Consider the following 21,518-nt stretch of genomic DNA (forward strand, 5'->3'; position numbering starts at 1 on the left):
TTTCAAGAAAGTAATGCAATTAGAACCAGTACATAAACCTTTTGGGATTTCCTCAGCATAATGCTCTTGAGATTCAAGTTGACTGCATCTATCAGAAGCTCAATTGTTAACATTGTGTGGATTCCACTGTATGGGGTACCACACTTTAACCTTTCATCTTTGGGGTGGGGGTCATTTTTTTGAGATGTGGGTCTTTCTATGTTGCCCACACTGGTCTTGAACTCATAGGCTCAAGAGATGCTCCTACCTCAGCCACCTGAGTGGTGGGAGCTAAACAGGTACCAATGTGACCAGCCAATCATTCCAGTTTTCAATGAATATAAATATTCATGTAGAGGTTTTTGCGCAAACCTAAAGGTGTTTTTCTTTTGGGAGGGGGGGCTTGGGTAAATACCTAGGTGTGCGCTCTAAAATCACTGTGAATACTTTGTTTTAAAGAGAATTTTTCTTTTCAGTATAATTATTCAGCTTTAATATCTTAAGAAATTTCTGGTGTATAATGCAAGATAACAGCAAAAAGGATTCATTTTTCAAAACTGAGTCACTTACATAAGATATACCAATGTATTTTAAAACCAAAACACTAAGAAAAAAATAATTTAAAAAGCATAAGAACTACCAGAACAATTCAAATGTTGTATCTGAAATTCCACTGGAAACCAAGGAACCCAAGGTAGTAAAAAAAGGTCAACGCCTACAGAAAGCATATTTCTCATCCCTAATTCTACTTCCATTTAGAATCTCCCTGTGAACCATGTTCTCAAAAAAGTCACACACTGTAGCCAGGAATAGGGCATAGCTTGTGATCCCAGAAACTGAGAAGTCAAGGCAGGAGGATCCCAAGTTCAAGGCCAGCCTCAGCAACTTATCATGAACCTGTCTCAAAATAAAAATAAAGAAAGGCTGCAGGTATAGCTCAGTAGTAAAGCACCCTTGAGTTAAATATCCACCAACAACCCCACCAAACACACACACCAAAGACTCTTAGATGACACAGGAGCGTAGAGTGATTTCTTAGTGCAGAGTAAATAATAGAATTTCTTTGAAGATCCTAGGGTTGCTAAAAATATAAAAATAGTTCTTCTAAATCAGAACTATGAAAACTGATCTCTCCATGGCAGTTAGTACCTATGTGCTTGGATGGCCACTCTCAGGAGAGGACTGGGGTTGTTATGGCTGTGGTTAATAAGCAGTGCCCAGGCAATGTACTTACACATGACATTTAATACCAACCAGGACCCTGCGCTCCCAGTGAGCCACACATCACACATCACTCTGGTGCTGAAGGCTTCCATCCAACAACCTATCTGTTACCTGCTCCAGCTGCTTCTGAACCATGCTTTGCTGCTCAGTAACATGCTTGAGCTGCTCTGCATCCTCTTCTGGGAATTCTCGCCCTGCCTTCTTGGCAGTGCGCTGTTTAGCTGAAAGGGCCTTCTTAGATTTTCTATGTGCACCAATTTGTTCTTCAAGATACTTCTGCTGCATCTGAAGAAGCTGCTGGGTCTCCTGAAGCCATTCTTCATACTGTTTACGTTGTGAGTCATCTGAGGGAAAAATAAAAAATTCATCTGTGTTTATTTTCTAAAGGGCCTGAGATTATCATCAAGAGTTACACAAATCTATTTTGTAAGGAAACACAGTTTCATCATAATCATTTAATAGAAAATTTGAAAACAGGATTCTAAATATTAGATTATTATGTAATTATAAAGTAGAAGAGTTTAGAAAAACATTTAATGAAGGAAACCAGAAAATACATACTTAGGACACTGGTTAAGTTAATACTTATAAATACTACAAAACACAATCGTAGAAATGAAATGCTTTCTACCTACAAGACTATCAAATGATCTAACCCAAAAGTCAAACAATAAGTTATATGTTTATGAATTCAACTTTACCAATTTTGAAGAGACAAAGTAAGTCTGTCCTATTAAGGTCCAGAGAATGGACCAGGTAATCATTTCCCATTGAATTTCCCTTAATTTATAAAGCTTGCCCTCTTCCTTACTAGTGAAAAAAATACACAAAACCAGGGTGGTGGGGGGATTCACAATATTGGATCCAATGTGAAGGACCAATGTGAAACCTACTTTTTATAAAGGACATCCATAAATTGAAAACACTGGTAATTTGTTTTATTGATTTTGTAACTTACATCTCTATAAATAAGGGGAGGGAACAGTTAAGCAAGTAAAATCTTTTCTACTCCTAGGATTGCGGCTGTATCTCCCCAGACAGTCACTTCTCTTCCTCTTGCACCAACACTCCACTCCCCTCCTCACTTTCTAAGGGCACTTTACTCCATTGATGCCAACCCCACCCCACCCCAAAAAAAGTGTAGGGGGTCATCTCATGTAGTGAAAAATTGTGAGTATACCTCTTTGACTCACAGCAAGACAAAGAAAGAAATACAATCCTAGAAGGACATCTGAAAATAACATCAATGATAACAATATCATCATACATTAAGAATCCAACCAAAGCCAATGGGCACAATAAAGCCAGAAAAAGCCAGTTGGTTACAGTAGATGTTTTTAATGCAAATATTATTCAAATTATAATCATAATTAGTGCAGGGGAATTCCAAAAGGTCAAACTTTGGGTTTGTTCCTAAACCCAGAAGTTCCAGCACATGTATGAACTTGAAATCTAGTCTATAAAATTTGAAGGGCATTTTTCAAGAACAGGCTTTTTCACAAGGTTTCAGAAGTTCTGCTTCTGGTAGAATGAGACCTACCGCAAGGAAAGCCTTTCTGGTTTCTGGAACCAGGAGAGCAGAGGTGAGCAAAATGAAAGATAATGGTGAAAAAAGTTAGCTAAACAGTCTGAAGATTTCAAAAGGTTCAGTTTGGGCAGAACTTTTAAATACTATCCTGAACCACCTTGGGACCCCTGAGGTTAACTAGAAAGGACTCAGGGGCATCCTGCTTACTTGACCTTCACACCATGCTGCAAACTAGCTTCTCTCTGAGCATACGCCCTTTGTCTTTCCCAGTTAGCATCCCTGTCACTTAGGTAGACTGTCATGAGAGCAAATGGTGTTCTAATTCTACAGACTGTAAAGTGCCCAATCTACAAACAAAAACAGCAACAACAGTTTTGAAGAGAATGGGGAAGATGACTTTTCTGTATTAAAATACGTATTTCTAATTCTTCATGCATGGTGAAAAAAAGCAACGAAAATACATGCCTTGCAGAAGACAACCCTAACAGGGAGGGATGCCTGTTAAAAAAGGAGAACCTCAGGTGAAGGCAGCACTCCTAAACTAACTCCAACTGCTCAGAACAGCACAAACACAAGTCAAACAAGCAACCCCAGAAAACATGTGACTTATTAGATTTATACTTACTGACAAAGCCTGGACCAAAATTTGGAGGATTAGGCCTAGAAATCTGATGTGTTATACTGCCATCCTAAAATAAGTAAAATTTACAAATATGTTTAATTCCACACTTCAGATAAAGGGAAAAGAAAAAACTTTATAAAAAGAAGGAAAAAAAAGGAAAGAAAAATGAAAGAAAAATAGAAAAAAAATAAACCCTTTAATTTTCTAAAATATCTTTAGTTTTGATTTTTATAAAAATTAAGAAAAATTAGTGGGGTGATGATCTAAATTATGAAATTTTATTTTATGTCTCTGTAATATTATATTTGCATGATTTCAGATAAAAATAATTATGTTTGTGATAAACAATTATATAAGAAATATAATATTAGCATAAATCCAATACTGCTAGTACTAGGTGAGAGAGCCATAGAAAAACCTCACTTCTTAATTAAGTCTACTTAATTTCTTCTATCATTGAATTGATAAACACACGTTCCACATTTTTAAACACCAGTCCATAGCAGTTATTTATAAGAAATAATGTTCTTACATACAAATAGTAAAAGAGAAATTCACTAATAGAAATGTCTTATTTTATAAATAAATATCTTGTTTCTTTGAAGGTGAGTGTTATTTTAATAATTCCTAGGCAACCACCTGATTAATAAAATGGATTTTGAAAAACTGTTTACATGATTGTCACAAGTTCTGATAGACAAAAACTGTACAAATAGTCACAATTATAAATGATACTAAGCAGCCACAATGCACAAAGTGCAATCTTTGTAACACTGCAATGAGGTTGGCATGACATTTGATAGAGCAGAAGAGAGATTAAAAAACTTGCCCCAAGTTGCAGAGAAAATTCAGAGTTGGTTTTTAAAAATTTAATCTATGCTATTTCCAGTGTATCAAATGGTGTCTCCTTTTAATAAGGAAAAAAGATATAATCAACAGCATAAATAAGTGCAACTGGCAGAGTAAAAAGAAAAATTCCCAAAGGACATACAGTAGGTAGCTCTTGTTTTCCAGGTAGATACATTTAACCAAAAAAAAAAAAAAAAAAAAAAACCAAAACAAAAAAAACAAAAAACAAAAAAAACAAAAAACAAAAAAAAACCCCAAAAAACAACAACAACAAAACACCACTGTAGAAATACCACATGAAATGAGGAATTCCACTTCTCCAGAAACTACCTAACAGCAAGAATATAAAATAAATATTCACACTTCAAGCTTATTTTAAACAGAGCATATCCTCAGAACTAAGTCATGCTAAGGAAAATATGAAACACAACCACCCATGTCAAAACAGAATGATTCTGCTCTTTTGTTGCTACTGTTTTACATTCTAAACATAATAGATTCATTCCAAAGTTCGTCTTCCGGGGGCAATAAATGTATGCATGTATGTATGTACAACCAGATGCCCTAGTCATTTGGTTTCCTGCCAGGTGACTTTCTACCCTTAAGTGTAGGTCCTTTCCAGAAATTACATTCAATGTTTTTAACCTCAACTTGTTTTCTGTTCTAAAAGCAGTTTAACCCCTCCATTTCTGCTGCACTGACAGTACAAACAGGCAGGGCTGTAGGCTACCCTCCTGTGTGGAGTGGCCTTACTGTGAGATGGGTTTGGTGGGAAACAGGACAGTGTGCCCTCCAGAGTGACACATGAGCAGGGTTACCTGGGCAACAGCCTGAGGAACCAGGTTCTGTCCTTCACTGCCCTGTGCTCCAGCCACTGGTGGGCCCATGAAGGGGAACCTGTAAGAAAAAAAAACCCACTATGTGTCAAACGGTGAGCTTCGCAAACTAAAACTTGTTTCAGGTGCCCAAGAATGTTCTTCTCCAGGGAAGAAAGAATTGTGGCAATGTGTCCCTGTTAAGAGGCCTCATAAGCTCCATTTTCTGTGTATCCAGCAGAACCTTCTCCACTTCACCATCTGTGAACCTGGGTGACTGTTACTCTAACAGCATCTGGGGATAGTTTCAGGGAGGCTGTGGAAAAAAGCCAGCTAAACTAATTCCAGAGGCTGGATTCTGTTACGTGACTCTAATATGAATTGAATTCAAGCCTTTAGGCATAAAAAATAAAGCAAAGATTCAGCTTTATTACATAAACTAAGGACATTTTTTCCTTTTCTAATTTTTATTAAAAATTAATTAGCAGCTTATCTATTTATATCCTAAAACAAAAAATTTTACTCAAAAGTTCATATATTTTCAGTAGATATATTTCTGAATCTACTGAAAAAGCCATTTAACAATTGGTGACTGACCAATACAGTGAAATGTCCCTTACTCAAATTAGACTGATAAGCCTTCCGCAGAAACATATGGCCTATATGAAAACATTTCCTCCAGAGTTATTGAGAGTGCTTTAACATATCAAGATACACACATAGCACAAACACATTTCAAAACATACTCCAAACACTGTGGCATTTAGGTAGTACTGAAGTTTAGAATGTGCCTTTTTGATTTCTGACTCAGGGCTGTGAATCACTCACCACCCCTTCTGTGACTACAGCTTTGTCTAAAATGATACTCAATCCAGACTTAGGTATCTGCATCCTTATGCAACTACCATACTACTCTCAAAGGGTCCATCATGTCCATTTCTGTGAAAGGAGAACAATAACTAAACATTGAGCACACAAGCACATGCTTAACTGGTAGGAAGATGATACTGAATGAGCATCAGATGCTGGAAGACTTCCGACTCTGAGGCTTGCATTTAAAATGTTCTGAGAAGAAATCCAAAGGTTTCACTAGAATGCCAAGCAGTCTCAAGACAAAAAGGTTAAGAACCCTTGTGATGGAGGAACAGTGCTAATTAACACTGCTCAGCATTGAAAGTCACTAGGCACTAGGTACCACTACCTTTACTTTGATTCCAAGAATGTTAATCATGTCCAGAGTATCCACAGGTGGGTAGGTGTGTGTGTGTGTGTGTGTATTTATATTTTTTTTTGGGGGGGGGTGCTGGGGATTAAACCTAGGGCCTTGTATATGTGAGGCAAGCACTCTACCAAGTAAGCTATATCCCCAGCCCCAAAAACTATATTAAGGATTCAAATTTCTCTGAAGTATCATCTTTTTCTTAAATCTATGCAATTTTATGTTCGATTCCATAATTATATCCCCTTTAACAAAAATTTTTTCAACAAGATTATTAGGCTAAACTGAGCCTCTCTGCTTGCTGTACTGAAGGTTCTCAAACAACAATTCACAGTGTTCACTGGAAATGGAAATATGCAGCACCATCCCTAGATGTTCTCACTCAGTAGGTCTGCAGTTGAACAAAGAACCTGCATTTTCAAAAAACTACAACAAAAAGCCACGTAATTCTAACAGTGGTTCATGATCAAAATATAAGAAATATGGCCTTGTAGTCGTACTTATTCTACTTTCACAATTACGCTAACAACACTTAGAGCCACCTTTAATGCATAATTCCCTTTTTACTGCTGTGCATGAAAACTTATGAAATCTTCAAGTCCTAGCATCTTCATCAGTTCTTGACTTTCTCTCTGGTTCAAAATCAGTTTGGTGATATTTTTAGAGCTGAATTCACAATTGCCTTAATCAACGCTTTTATGTTAACTGAAAAATTTTTAGTAAGCACTGCTAATGAAACAAAACAACCCCCCCACCCCGCACTTTGTGTTTACCTTACCTAAAATTAATGGAGATTCTTTATACATGTACAGCTCTTTCTCACCGTATCCCACAGTATCACAACCACTGTTCATTTCTGGAAAGCGAGCGAGTCTCGCATGTTCTTTCCAGGACTAGCACCAACCACATGCAGTTCAGACACCCATGGGACGCGCACCTGAACCTACCTGCTCATCACCATTGGTGGCATGCCTAGAGTGCTCTGTGCCATCACTTTGTTTATGCCTTTGAGGGCCACCATTTTGGCTTTCATTATAGGATCTGTAATTGCATCAAAATCTAAAGAAAAAAAATATATTTTAAAAGTTACTTACTTCATAGTACTTGGCTCAAGGTACATTAAATGACATGTAAGTACAACAAACATTGTGCAATTTACAGATCTCCATACCACCTTATTATTATTTAATAATCAGTACAGGTTTTTATACTAGATGAGGGAATTATGAGGGAATTATCTCATAATCGTTAACAACTTTATTCTGAATTTGATTGATTACACTTCAGTAATCCATAATTGAAGCACACTTTAACACTCAGTCCTGCAGTAACTAAATAAAGAAGTCTATTGAGTCTAAGCGAGAGCATAGCAAAAATGTTCAGCAATACAAGTCCCTCCCATCCAAACTTCTGCAATGCTGGTCAGGATGGTTTACCACTGTAGCTTCAGGAATAAGAACCCGCAGATATTTAAATACTAAGAAATAAATCAGTCTTCTCTCTTTAGAAGAAAAATGTATAAATTCCTTGAGGTCAGCGCTCAAAAGTATTGGGAGGCTACCAAGAAATATCTTTTTGAATATAAATGGAGAAAAGGAGCTCCATGACAAAATTGGTAGCACATACAGGGTAGCACATGTTCTTCACTTAGGAGAAGCAACCCTCAGGCAAGTGCCTTCTGTGGACTGATTACACTCTGGAGCACTGACGTCTTGGGCTTCATGGCTCTATTTTTGTTGTTAATATTAGTAAACCAATAGAGATAAGTTAAATAGGGCTATGGGAAAAAAACTACTAAGAATTTACTATGTGCAAAAGGATAGCAGAAAGCTTTATTTCTATAATAATTTCCTTAAATTCATTATTCCATGATTGAAAATACACAGCAGCAATAGGGTGACAGGTAGAACAAGGATCACAACTCCAAGTTTTCAATCTCTTGATTTACCTGGAAGGAATCTAAAGCTTGTAATTGTTTTCTGCTTAAAGTTCAGGAGGAACAGAGAAATTCTCAGTGCTCTATTCAGAATATAATTTCAATAATGAAATGTTCCAAGCATATTGCAGGTCATCCTAATGCCCACAGGAATCTATTTTAAGACACAAGGGAATGCCTACCAATATTAGGAAAGAATGGTTCTGAGCGCTGCCGAATCATGGCTTGCATCTGTCTTTGCTGCTGCTGTTCTTGCCGCTCCTGATCCAGAAGATCTTGTAGAAGCAGGGGCTGCTCTTCAAGGAGGAGGGGCCTCTCTCTATTCTGCTGGGCTAATGTTTGAGGAATCATAAGCTGCTGGGGTCCTGATATGCCACTGGGACCAGACTGACTTGTGAGAGGCACAGTCTGATTTGCAGGTTTTCCTGTCCCCAAATTGTGGTTAACTGATGACTGACCTGGAATAAATCCTGGATTTACCTGTACCCCCTGAGGAAAAGCATGGTTCACCCTGGAGACCACAGTCACATTAGAATTCACAGCATTATCCAGAACAGGGCCAGGTGGTGCCACTAAAGTAGGAGGCAGGCTCGACACACGACTGGAGGGTGAGGCTGGCAGCGTTGGTGGGGGAGACCCCAAAGACCTCATGTCCAAATTATCAGATTTTTCATGAGCAAGCAAACTTGAGAGAACTGGAGTTGATCCAGTGATGTCACAAGAGTTCACCACATCTTGAGCTGGCAGTGACGCAGATCCTTGGATAACACTTGCACTGGAGCCAGCAGTTTCTTGATTACTTCTTTTCTCAAGTAGGTCTGAATCAGAAGATGGCAAAGGATTCTTTTCCCCATCATTCAGGTCTGTGTGAGCAGAAGCTTGGGGGCTGGGAGTAACCAGAGCATCTTTAGCCTCATCGCTTTGCTCAGTTTCACATTTGGTTTCCTCTTTAGAATTTGGAGATAGGACTTCTGTTTTTATCTCATTGGTAACAGTGGATTTTTTCTGTGGCAAATGGTTATCAGAAAGAACCACAGCTTTGTCTTCTTGCTCCTTTTTTTTTGGTTCAGATACACACTGATTATCTAATTTATCATCAATTGGAACATTAAGGTCTAGTTCCTCATTAAACATACTCTTCTTGTCTCCTAGGTCAAGTTCTGGATCTGTGTATGCAATGATATCAAACTCTCCTGACCTTAAGAGATCATCCAGGTTGGGATCATTAGTTTCCAAATTATCTAAAGTATCCAATTCATCTCCTTTGCCATCCTCTGGATCTAAATTTAAATTTTCAAGATCTTCATCATCCAAATCTTTGACTTCAACCCCCTCAAGGTCTTTAACATCCAGTTCTTTCACAGAAGGGTCATCAGAATCAAGTTTTTCCTCCAAACCATCAGAAGACCGACTGGCCATTTGTACATTACCAGGTGCTCTTTCAGCTGTCACAGTTGCTGTCAAGGGAGCCTCAGAATACCCTCCACCCAAGGAATGACCCAGAGGTCTCATGACCACAGAAGATGGATGGGCAGGGTGGCCCTGTTCCTGCTGAGGTGGAGGCACTGGCTCCAAATCTGGATGCACAGGGAGCTGATGAGGTAGACCCTGGGGAGGTCGTCTCATGGAGTCTGTGTGTCTTGGGCCTGGGAAGTCTGGACGAGGAATGAAGTTTCCATGTCTGGGATGAGAAGGTGGCTCTATAACATTGCCAGAAGCAGGGAAGGGCAGTCGTGGTCTTCCATCTGGGGCCCTATGCCTCAATTCAATAAATGCCTGGCCCAGTATATTATGCTGCTGAACTGGCAGGTTCTGTGGTGGAAAATGCTGAGGAAGTCCAACCGGATTATTCATCTGCGAGTTATTTAAAGGTCCAGGCATTTCTACAGACATTGATCTTCTCAGATGCGGAGGAACTCCAGCTCCTGCTATTTGTGAAGGAGGCACTAGGAATCGGTCCTGACTGGATACCGTACCATGACTCCCTCCTGGAAATCCAAATCTAAAAAAAAGGGAGGGGGGCAAATATTTCAGTATTTTCTTGAATTCAGAATTAGGTTGAAAAAAGAAAGTTTTGAAATATCATTGCTACATGCAATGATTTAGCAAAATGTCACTGCCAACTTAAAAAGTACTTGTAAGTACCCATATACAGTAAGGTTTGCTAAACTCCCTACAATAAATGCCTCTCTCTATTAGATCATGTAAACCCAGGAACAGCCAGCCACCAAGCATATGGAGATCCACCATTTAGAAATAAGAATGAAAATGTTTGTGGAGAGTGTAGTTTTTTCCTGTAGGAAAAAGGACAAAAGGTAGACAAAAATGGGGAAGTAAGGGTAAGCATGCAACACAGAGACATAGTACAAGATTAAATCACATTTCTTCTTGGAAAGCTGGGAATGGAACCACCATTTGACCCAGCTATTCCCCTTCTTGGTCTATTCCCTAAAGACCTAATAAGAGCATGCTACAGGGACACTGCTACATCGATGTTCATAGCAGCACAATTCACGATAGCAAGATTGTGGAACCAACCTAGATGCCGTTCAATAGATGAATGGATAAAAAAAAAATGTGGCATTTATACACAATGGAGTACTACTCTGCATTAAAAAATGACAAAATCATAGAATTTGGAGGGAAATGGATGGCATTAGAGCAGATTATGCTAAGTGAAGCTAGTCAATCTTTAAAAAACAAATGCCAAATGACTCCTTTGATATAAGGGGAGTAATCAAGGACAGGGTAGGGACAAAGAGCTTGAGAAGAAGATTAACATTAAACAGGGATGAGAGGTGGGAGGGAAAGGGAGTGAGAAGGGAAATCGCATGGAAATGGAAGGTGATCCTCAGGGTTATACAAAATTACATATAAGAGGAAAGGAGGGGTAAAACAAGATAATACAAGTGGAAGAAATGATTTACAGTAGAGGGGGTAGAGAGAGAAAAGGGGAGGGGAGAGGAGGGGAGGGGGGATAGTAGAGAATAGGACAGACAGCAGAATACATCAGTCACTAGAACGGCAATATGTAAATCAATGGAAGGGTAACTGATGTGATACAGTAATCTGTATACGGGGTAAAATTGGGAGTTCATAACCCACTTGAATCAAACTGTGAAATATGATATATTAAGAACTATGTAATGTTTTGAACGACCAACAATAATAAATAAATAAATAAATAAATAAACATTTAAAAATAAATAAATAAATCACATTTCTCCCAAAAATTACATCTTAAATAACCCTTTCCTCATTATAACTAGGGCGTTAGTCTAGATAGACCTAGTAGCCACTTTAAAAAAGGAAACATGGTCATGATTCATTTCTGCTACCTTTACAACCCAACCTTGTCATGAAAAGTTCCTAAAGAGAAACATCCTTTCTTTAGAATTCTGTTCCACCAATATTTTGCACCTTAAATGAAATGAAAAGAATAAAAATGTGCTGAGTGCACAAGTCTCCTCACTTGTCACATCAAAAAAGGTTCTGCCTGCATGTAGCAGCTACATTTTGGGGGATACTGACTACTATGATGAGCTACATCAATATGGCTATAAGTCCTAGATAATACTTAGTCATGAAGGGACTGTGCTTAAGCCATTTAGAGTTTTTAAGAAGGGAGAAAGTCCCTGACCTCTCGTTTGTGGAAAATAACATTGATTTATGTGAGAGGGGAGCAAGAAGTAGAAAGTGTTAACAGCTTATTGGTTAATACCAACTCCGTTTATCTAGTTACTTCTAACAGCAATTTAAATCAGGCAGAAAATTAAAAGCACTACCTAAATCCATGTGGCCTCATCCCCATACCAGGAACATCAGGAGGATAGGGAGCACGCTGATCTTTGGGGAAAATAGCATATCTAGGTCCGACAGGAGGGATAACAGGTGATCGAATGTTCCCAGGATAAGGGGGTGGAGGCCGAGTGAAAGCCTGGTTGATACTCTCTGGTTGCCAGTGAGGAAGGGACACCGGGGCAGGCACTCCAGGTGCATCCTGAGGCCCCTTCTCCTGTCGACTAGCAATCTTCTTTTGCTGCTGCTGCTGCAGGATGATTTCACGTAGTTTCTGCCGCTAAATGCAAAGAAACAAAAATCACTGGGATTTCCAGTAACTAGTGGTTTTTAACATCATAATGTTTTCATTATGGGGCTATGGTAATATTTAAAATGTCTAAATGTTTCAAAGTTTGATAAAAACACATATTTAATTACTTGATACACTATAAAAAACAAATTAGTCATTTGGTTCCATTTGCCATTCAGCTATCATGAAACTTTCAGCTTTCATATCAAAAGATTCTTTAACAAATTCATAAAGACTGAAATTAGATACGATTAAATGTAATTCAACTGGTGTTAATTTTACAAATTTTATTTTTCTTCTTTGTATTACAAAACAATAACATTAAATAAAATTAACACTTGTATAGAAATTACCATTTGATTAAATGAATGGCTTCCACAAAAGATACATTTAAGACATTGAAAACGTGTGCCATGATTACCTGTCTCAGCTTCTCTGCATCTGCTTGAGACATATTTACAGTGTTCTGTGTGTCAGTTCCCCCCGAAGTTGGTGCAGGTCCAGCAACCTGGGAGACACCAGAAAACTGCTGGCCTTGGGAACTCATGGGAGAGTCTACAGATGTGCTGAAGCTTCCCTCTGACCCAGGCCCCGGCTGGTCAGCAACATCACGAGTAACTTGACCAGTTCCAAAAGAGTCAGACTGAGGCCTTGGAGTCATTGGAGGTTGATCATAGGGATCGCGAACAGCAGATGGGGAAACACGGCTGAATGAGTCTGCAAGGCCAGGTCCAGGTGGCCTAGGTGTTTGGGAACATGTATCAGGTGGCCTTACCAAAGGGCCAGGTAAGGCTGGTGCTCTGTGTTGTGCTGCTTGCAGGAAAGGATCCTGATTTGATATGAGGGCTGGTCTTGTACCTGAGGACCTAGTAAAACCCTCTGAAGTCCTTGGTCTTGGTGTTGCTGGTGGCTGAGAGTAGGGAACAGAAATTCCAGGTCTTGGTGTTCCAGGAGGATGAGCATACGGATCAGAGTGCCTTTGATTAGCTGCAGGTGTAACAAACACTTCTGTCTGTGCAGATGGCCTGGGTGTTGGTGGCTGCTGAGTATATGGGTCAATGGTGGTAGGCCGAGGAGTTCCAGGAGGTTGAGAATAAGGGTCTGCATTGGACCGAGCAGTTCCTGAGGGTTGGGAATAAGAATCTACAGGTCGCGGAGTTCCTGGGGACTGGGAATACAGGTCCTGAGATGCTGACCTTGATATGGTTCCAGGCTGAGAAAAAGCCCTTGAAGAATGGGGAAAAGATTCATTCACTGCTGGATGTGGAGTTAGGGGAGGTTGGCTATATGGATCATTTGACTGACTATGAGAAAAATTATCTACAGGTCTTGGTGTCAAGGCAGGCCTTTCATAAGGGTCGACAGACAGTCGCCTTGATGCCTGGGATACTGACCCATAAGGATCCTGAGAGGATGGAGGAGGGTGCAGTGGAGTCTTAAAAGGTCCAGGACCACTATCAAGTGGTGTTGGTGTTAGCAAAGGTCGTGCATACGGGTCAGGTACCCGTGGTCTTTGAAATGTATCCGCCCTAGGGGAGGGTTTAGTAAAGTGATCACTGGTTCCACCTGCTGGAGGACCTCTTGCAGTTTGTTCTGAAACTACAGGAGACCGGGATGGGCCCAAAGGTTTGGGAAACTGATCTGTCATTAAAGGCCTAGGGGTGTCTGGAGGTTTTGCATAGGGGTCACTAATTGTTGTAGAAGAAGAACACAGATCTCTGGCTGGGGGTGGCCTACTGGCTGTGGTCTCACTCATCTGAATGGGCCTTGGTACGGATGATAAAGGCACAGAGTTTTCCACCGGTGTGACAGAATTTCTTCTGGGAAAGCTATGTCCCCCAGGAGGGGGTCTAGGGGTACCAACCATTTTTGCATAAGGATCCAATGGAGATGGTGGTCGGGAGCTAGAAGACCCAGGAGAAAACATTTGTGGAGAAGGTGGCTGAGAAGTCTGAGACTGAGAAAGACTCTCCTGAATGGGTACCCGAGACGGGGCTGGAGGAGGGGGTGGAGCTTGCGGCTTGACAAACACATCATCTGAAGGTGTGGAAGCAGGGATACCAGGCAGCTGTTTTGAGAACAGGTCTTTATGGAATGCCTGTGCAGGAGACATGTTTCCATTGCCAGGCTGAGGTGTCAAGGGACTTTGGACCCCACTGCTTGGAGTATCAGACCCAGATGGCACCAGAAGGTGCTGGGAACTAAGCTGCTGCTGCTGCTGCTGCTGCTGCTGCTGCTGCTGCTGTTGTTGCTGCTGCTGTTGCTGCTGCTGCTCATTTTTAACTTGTTCTAATTTTTGTGTGGCTTCAATCTTAGCTTGCTGCTTACTTTTCTGACGCATTTGCTATTAAAACAAGATAGAAAAAGCAATCACATGTTAAGAAGAAAATAACTATCACAGGTAGAAAAGGCAATAGGAAATTAATTTGTTTGAGGTCAATAGCTACCAGATTGCTTCCATATTAGACTGTATAGTCCTAGAGAAGAGATGATTATTCATCAGAGGATTCCCAATTTTGCCTAGGGCAGTCTATTATTTATAATATTTCAATAAACTTCTCAAATCAATTTAAATATATTTTACCAAAAAAGGTAAAAATGTTCTATTAAGAAGTAAATACCTCACTTCTCAAAGAACAAAAACGCAATTTAAAAAAGAAAATCATCTCCAAACCTCATACCTGTCTAAATTTCCATTCCTGTTCATGTTCTGATTCTCTTTGCTTTAATGGATCTTTAAAAAGATCTGAATCGATGCGAGAGCTGGGATCGATGCAATCTTGCTGCTGCTGCCTTTTCATGGAATCATTAGACATCTGGACTTTATTAATACGTAAAGCAGCTCTGTTATCTCTGGCTTTTTGCTTTGACAAAAAGAGAAAAATGTTATTTTCCAGTATATGTCAATGTGGTTACTCAGGAATAAAAATAAAACTATGCTGAACTTTACCATACAAAAGCAAGAAAAAGTTGGGTTAAGTACTCAAAAATAGTTGAATATTATCCTATAGAACTTACAGCCTCTCCTAAGAAAGGTTTTGGACATTAGCCCACCTTCTCTATTTATAGCACATGTCCTCGTTATCAGTTTAAGATGTTTCTATCTATTTATCTGAAAAAGCCTAGGAGATCCCAGGTGTAATCTAGTATTTTTCTTTCTAATACTCTTAAATATCCTTAGAAAATGAAAGAATTAACATATCCATCAATTTAGAGGAAAGGAAAATTGGTCCACTCGACAGAAAATCTGTATATTTGAAACTTACCATTACATAAAATTACAGAGAAACATTAAGAATACCTTGTCATTGCCTTACTAAATCCAAGGTAAAACAATCTAATCTAATCCAATAAGAAAAACATATACACACACTTATAGGTGTATGAACATTATTAAATAAACACATGGATATATGTGTGTATGCTACATATGTGTATATATGTGTATAAGTTCTTTAAATACTCTATGCAAAATAATCAAATAACTGAAAATATGTTCATTGGTGATTGAATGGAAAATAATTGTATATATTTTTCCAAACAATAATATTTAGTTTTATTTACAATGAAAGCCAAAGATTTGATTTGGGCTAACAATCTTACTTGGCTCTTTTAAAAATTCTCCAATTCCTGACTAAGACCATGTTTCACAAGCTCCTTAAAGATGTCTAAATGTGTTTCTTTCAAGATGCATAAAGATTCCCTAGTAAACCTAACAAACAACAAAAGAACTTATTGTGGAAGAAACAGAGGCATACTAATCCCATCTCCAAACTGAGTACTCTTTGCTAAAGAGAACAAGTGAAACGAAGTAAACATGCTCCTAAAATTCCTCATCCTGGTCTGTCCCTGACTTTATAAAAATGTCACACTCTGTCTTAAGAGAGAGATAATGAATTAGGACATCACTACAAAATAAAGTTGCCTATTAATTATGCAAGTATTAACAAGCATTTTCTTCAGTGGAAAATCTTTTCATTAAGCAAAGACAACAAAAATAAAGATTAAATGCTGTGTTTTAAAGACTTAACTCATGAACTGGGGATTCAACTCTGTGGCAGAGCACTTGCCCAGCTTGTGTGAGGCCCTGAAGTTCAATTCCAGTATTGCGCCCCCCCCCCCACCGCCCCGAAAGAAGACAACACTTAGTTCTTTTAAATACCACATATGGAGCTCTCTCCTGAGAGCTTGCTTTTCTCCACAACTTAGCAATTTGCTTCACTCGAGTAGTCCAGTCTACAACAAAAGAACAGAATACACGTTTTTCAGAGGCATGCTTACAATGTATTGTAACAAAAAGAAATTGATGAACTGCTGACAGTTAATCTTATTCAGACCACATCTTCCAGACTTAGTACAGGTTGAACATCCCTATCTGAAAATCAGAAATCTGAAGTGGTACAAAATCCAAAACTATTTGTGGACTAATATGACACCACAAATGGATCTGTGCCTGATCTCATGTGATAAAAGTCATAGTCAAAACACTGGTGTACTTAAATATTGTATAAAGTCCTTTAGGCTATGTGTATATGGTGTAAATGAAAATAAATGAATTTTATGTTTAGACTTAGGTCCAATCTCAAAGATATTCCCAAGAAAATTTCATTATGCATATGCAAATATTTCAAAATCTGAAACACTTCTGGTCCCAGTGTCTGGAATAAGGGATCACTGTACTACTACAGTAAGTTCTTAAAAAAATAGCAAGTTCCTGACACGTAGTAAGTCAAACAAATATTCTCTGAAAGAAGGGTTGCCTTATTAGCAATCTGCCTTATAAAGTTGGCAAGTTTTTTAATTCAAGGGGCCAACTAGTCAAATTTAAACCAAGTATAATAAATTCCCTGAAATAAAAACATATGTGTATGTGTATTATATCTATATATCTACATATCTACATATCTATATCTATCTATCTATCTATATCAGAATCAAAGTGAAAGTTTTCTAAATAATCTACACTAAACAGAAATCTATCATTTTGAACTAAAGGAAATGATCATGATCATAATAAATAACCACCTCATCAGCAACATAGAAAAGTAATTATTTTAAATAATTTATATAAAATTTAGTGCCTTGATGGTATATAAAATCAAGTATTGGTGAGATCAACCGTTAATGATAAAAACAAAAAAGTCTGACTCCGCATTAAGGGGCTAGATACAGCTGTGTAATTCACTGGCAGAGTATGAACCTAGCAAGCACACGGCCCTTGGTTCCATGCAAGCACTGCCCCACCCCTGCCCCGGCCAAAAAAGTTTCCAAAAAGCCAATGAAACCAAAAGTCAACTGACAGACCAACAGCCTTATCATTGTATTTCAAGAGGTTTTTCAATCACAAAGTAAACTTTTTTAAGAAAATCACTAAAAAGAAGCACAAATCTATAGCTCTGCTTTAAGAGCAATTTATGCTGACCAAACTGTTTTAATAGAAACAGTTGCTCATCTATGAGCAACAAATGTAAGTGTGGTTATAAAATGTAGCTAAAGAATGGAGATATTGCATTAAACCACTGATTTAAACTATTAGATAGGGAAGTATATTTGATTTATTTCTGTACATTGAATAAAGTACTAAAGGGAGATCAACTAACATGCCCAGGGGTCCATGTGAGAAAAAATACATCCAGATGCACTCCAGTAACTTAAAAGAGCCTGAGTGTTGAAAGATGGCTGGGAAATTATCATAAGACAGAATTTTAATAAATTTTAAATCCTGGTTTATCTGGCAACATAAACTCAAAATAATACAAAAGTGTTGCTTATAAGTACTCGATAACTGACAATTCATTAATCTAAAAGTTTCACCCTCCATTTAGTCAAAATTTCAAAAACAGCACTATTGTTTCCTCTGATTTTCCAAACAGATCCAGGATACCCACAGGTCAGAAAGGAATGGAGGGAAACAAAAGGAAGATGACACTGAGTAAGTTTCAATACCAACAACTTAAAAGTGACTGATTTAAGTTTAACTTAATATTAGGAATTATAGGATACTTCCCGTTCCAGGAACATTTTTGGTTTAGAATTGCACAATATGGACTTGTGCATGCACTGCAAGGCACTAGAAAACTGATAATTTCAGTATTTGAAACAAAGGTTTGAAAATATGCAAATGAATGTAATGCACAGAACTAAGCAAAAGCAAAAGCATTTCTAGATAGCTAGAGAATCGTTATACTGTGGACAGTCAGACTGATGAACCACAGTGAAGATGCAGGGGCTTCCCATCTGTAGAAGAAACCCTTATACTTGAAAATATCGGTGAATAAATGGGCAGAAACGGTCCGTGACTCACCAGGGAATTCTTCCTTTAAATTGGGGAAGTTAATATTTGTGTAGAGAACTGGTGCCACTGTTGCCATTTCACCCAGAGCTTCCTCTTTCTCCCACTTAAGTGTACTCCTCTGGGCATTCGACATTGTGTCATTTTCTCCCTCCACAGGGGGAGCTGATGGTGTCCAAGAGCTGTTAGGATCACTTGCTATTGGATTAAATGCTGGATTTTTATCCCTGGTGAAAAAAATAAACACCTTCACTTCATAAACAAGAATAACTTCCTGATTCCAGGCTCCAGTACCACTTTTAATTAAGATTTATTACAAAATAGCTAAAAGTAATGTGCTTGATGATTTCTGGCGAAATCCACATACACCAATATCATACACAAGCATTTAAAAAGGTCAATTAAGATACAATTAAAATTAGTATCATTTAATTCTCCATAGCATGTAAGACTTTTTAAGTACCTGGTATCAGCATAAGGGGATTGTGCTATAGCAGAGAAAGTTCCCAATCCACTTCCAGGAGGCAAAGAACTGTGTGGGAGATGAGGACTGGGTCCAATAAGGCCATTCATGAGTGGCATCCGTGAAAACACATCTTAAAAAAGGAAGGGGGTGGGGAGTCGGTTTGCATATCATTCACAAATAACAAGTAGCTGAAATACTTTTAAATAAAAAATTTTAATTCTACTTAAAAGTAGTTTTCCCCCACAACATTATACTGTATAATACTCTTTAAAGGGTCACTTGGTTATAACATTTTGAAATATGGTCTCTACAATTGTATTCACCTAATTATAGTGTACTAAAAATAGTTTCAAAGTACAACAGTCCTGGGTTTGAATCTTAATTCTTCTCTACTTGTTTGAAGCAAAACTAGATTGTATTTATGAAAAGGGGTTACTGTTTGGTGAGTTGAGATGATCTATGTACTGGGAAGCAGTAACTATTAGTATATGTTAACTTTACAAGAGAAACAAATTGCAGTTTTGCCTTAATTTTCATTATTTGCAGTTCTGCCCTGAAAACCATTTTTAAATCTTCCAGTTCATTCGTGAGTTTTAAATATATTATTATTTCTTTTCTAAATAGATATTAGGCAAAGTGTGAGACCACCCTGGGTTTCTTCACAACCCTCCTTAAATGTGTATCTCCAATATTTACTATGATGGTCTACTTGTCTAAACTATTGGAAATAAGATAATTGTCCTTACTGGGGAAGTTTTCCAGCAATGAAACAAAACACAACAACAATAAACAAAAAAACTTTTCACATACTTTTAAAAGAGCCATGCCAATTAAACATGATGAACTGTGGAGACATACTCTAACATATGGCCCCTGTAATTGGTGGAATGTAAGAGGAGCTATTACAGGAGACTCACCTCACTGTCTAGTGACACAAATACCATGATATTCTTTGGGGTGGTAGAGAACTCCCAGCCTGGTCACGTTGATATAATATTAGATAAAAGAAAAACCTCAAGTCTAATGCTCACATGTGTACATGTACGTGATGTTCCAAAGCCCAATGCACTCTCAGTGTGAACTCAGCTCTAGTGCACATAGGCAGAGATGGAAGCCGAGCACAGACAGGGCTGGAGGCGGTCTCCAGGACCTTCACAAGAGGGCTTATTCCACTGCACGCCAGAGCTGGATGCTAGAGGGCTTTCACAATGACTAATGTTCCGTGATACAGTGTGCTAGAAGGAATCAAGGTAAAGATTTCTGCTTTTTATTCAAAATAGAATGCTACTTCTCTTTTCAACTTTGGCAAGAAGTTGGTTCTATTAAGGAATCTGAGGATTTAGTGAAAAATAACAAATACCTTTCTGATAATTAGGATAACCAAAGGTTAATCACTGTCCTGCAGCTGGCTAATCATCAGCACTACCTATTACAACCACATTATTATTTCCCTAATAACAGCAGCTATTCTAAAAGCTTTACATCTATTGTGTCTTTATACCCTCACAACAGCCCAATAAAATAGTTATTATGTGTACCTCATTTAAGAAAAAAAGAAGAAGAGAGTTAAACAATTTGTTTCAAGGGCACAAAAAAGTAAAACTCAAAGCATCATTCTTTCATTATTAATTTAACTAAGAGGTGGTCATTTTTCTCTTCAAATCTACTGCACCTAACCAACTTTGTTAGTGTAACAAGGACATAGAGGCTGCTTTTATTAAAAACACCAACTCTTCATTGGGCCTGCAAATGTCCAAGAGATAACTAAAAGCAGCAGAAAAGTTGGGCACATCTGCCTCCAATTTGTATCTGTCTCTTTTGCTCTGAGTCACTTCCCTCCCATAGTTTCTTACCCTGGATCCCAAGAAAAAAAGGTCTGATTGATCTCTTGTGATGAGTTAAAACTACCCACTAGGCAACAGCAACTTTCTTTTTCATAGATAAGGCCCTGCCTAACTAATCCTGAGGTAATGATCAGCCAGGCCACAGTGTGACGGGGAGTTTTTGACTATGCATACATCCAGCTTCCCTTCGGTACACAATCATGACAGCTCCTGTCAGTACATCCAAAGACAAGGCTACTTCCCAGGACAGCAGCACTGATTATAGCTCCTTTCTTGCTTTTTATCATTACTTTTTTATTTGATTACCTTGGCAAGAGTGGACAAACCTGATTCACCAGGATCTTGTTAGGTCTCTGGCCTAGGTCTCCAGTAACATTAGTTTATAAAAGTAAAACTGTTGAGGCATGACTCATGGTAAGACTTGAAAAGTTACTTCACTTCACTTCACTTTTACATAAAGGGACCTCTCAGTCTTCCTGAAATTTTCCCTCTTCACTTTCTGACCCCATGGATTACCATCCATGCACTGAACTCTGCCTTGCTTTCTTAACACTCCTATTGGAGTCACTCCACCAGCACTACCAAGTCTTCCACAGTCTGCCAAAGACAACAGTTTTTAAGAACTGTACTCATCCACCCACTGCACTTTATAAC

General features: G+C 38.5%; 1 protein-coding gene across 22 annotated transcripts in view; it reads right to left on the reverse strand.

Moving 5' to 3' along the window:
- Positions 1-21,518, reverse strand: part of Kmt2c (lysine methyltransferase 2C) — a 271,073-nt gene that overhangs the window by 27,337 nt on the left and 222,218 nt on the right. For all 22 annotated transcript variants that reach the window (XM_078040864.1, XM_078040869.1, XM_078040883.1 and 19 more), the window contains 11 exons: positions 19,018-19,150; positions 18,567-18,781; positions 16,425-16,498; positions 14,944-15,126; positions 12,684-14,606; positions 11,958-12,250; positions 8,355-10,174; positions 7,184-7,295; positions 5,021-5,099; positions 3,357-3,420; positions 1,315-1,547 (listed from right to left, as the gene is read on the reverse strand). In XM_078040864.1, the coding sequence (XP_077896990.1) occupies positions 1,315-1,547; positions 3,357-3,420; positions 5,021-5,099; positions 7,184-7,295; positions 8,355-10,174; positions 11,958-12,250; positions 12,684-14,606; positions 14,944-15,126; positions 16,425-16,498; positions 18,567-18,781; positions 19,018-19,150 (5,129 nt within the window). The remainder of the gene's footprint in view (positions 1-1,314; positions 1,548-3,356; positions 3,421-5,020; positions 5,100-7,183; positions 7,296-8,354; positions 10,175-11,957; positions 12,251-12,683; positions 14,607-14,943; positions 15,127-16,424; positions 16,499-18,566; positions 18,782-19,017; positions 19,151-21,518) is intronic.

The sequence above is a fragment of the Ictidomys tridecemlineatus genome, chromosome 2 (assembly GCF_052094955.1).
Source record: "Ictidomys tridecemlineatus isolate mIctTri1 chromosome 2, mIctTri1.hap1, whole genome shotgun sequence".
Lineage (NCBI taxonomy): Eukaryota > Metazoa > Chordata > Mammalia > Rodentia > Sciuridae > Ictidomys > Ictidomys tridecemlineatus.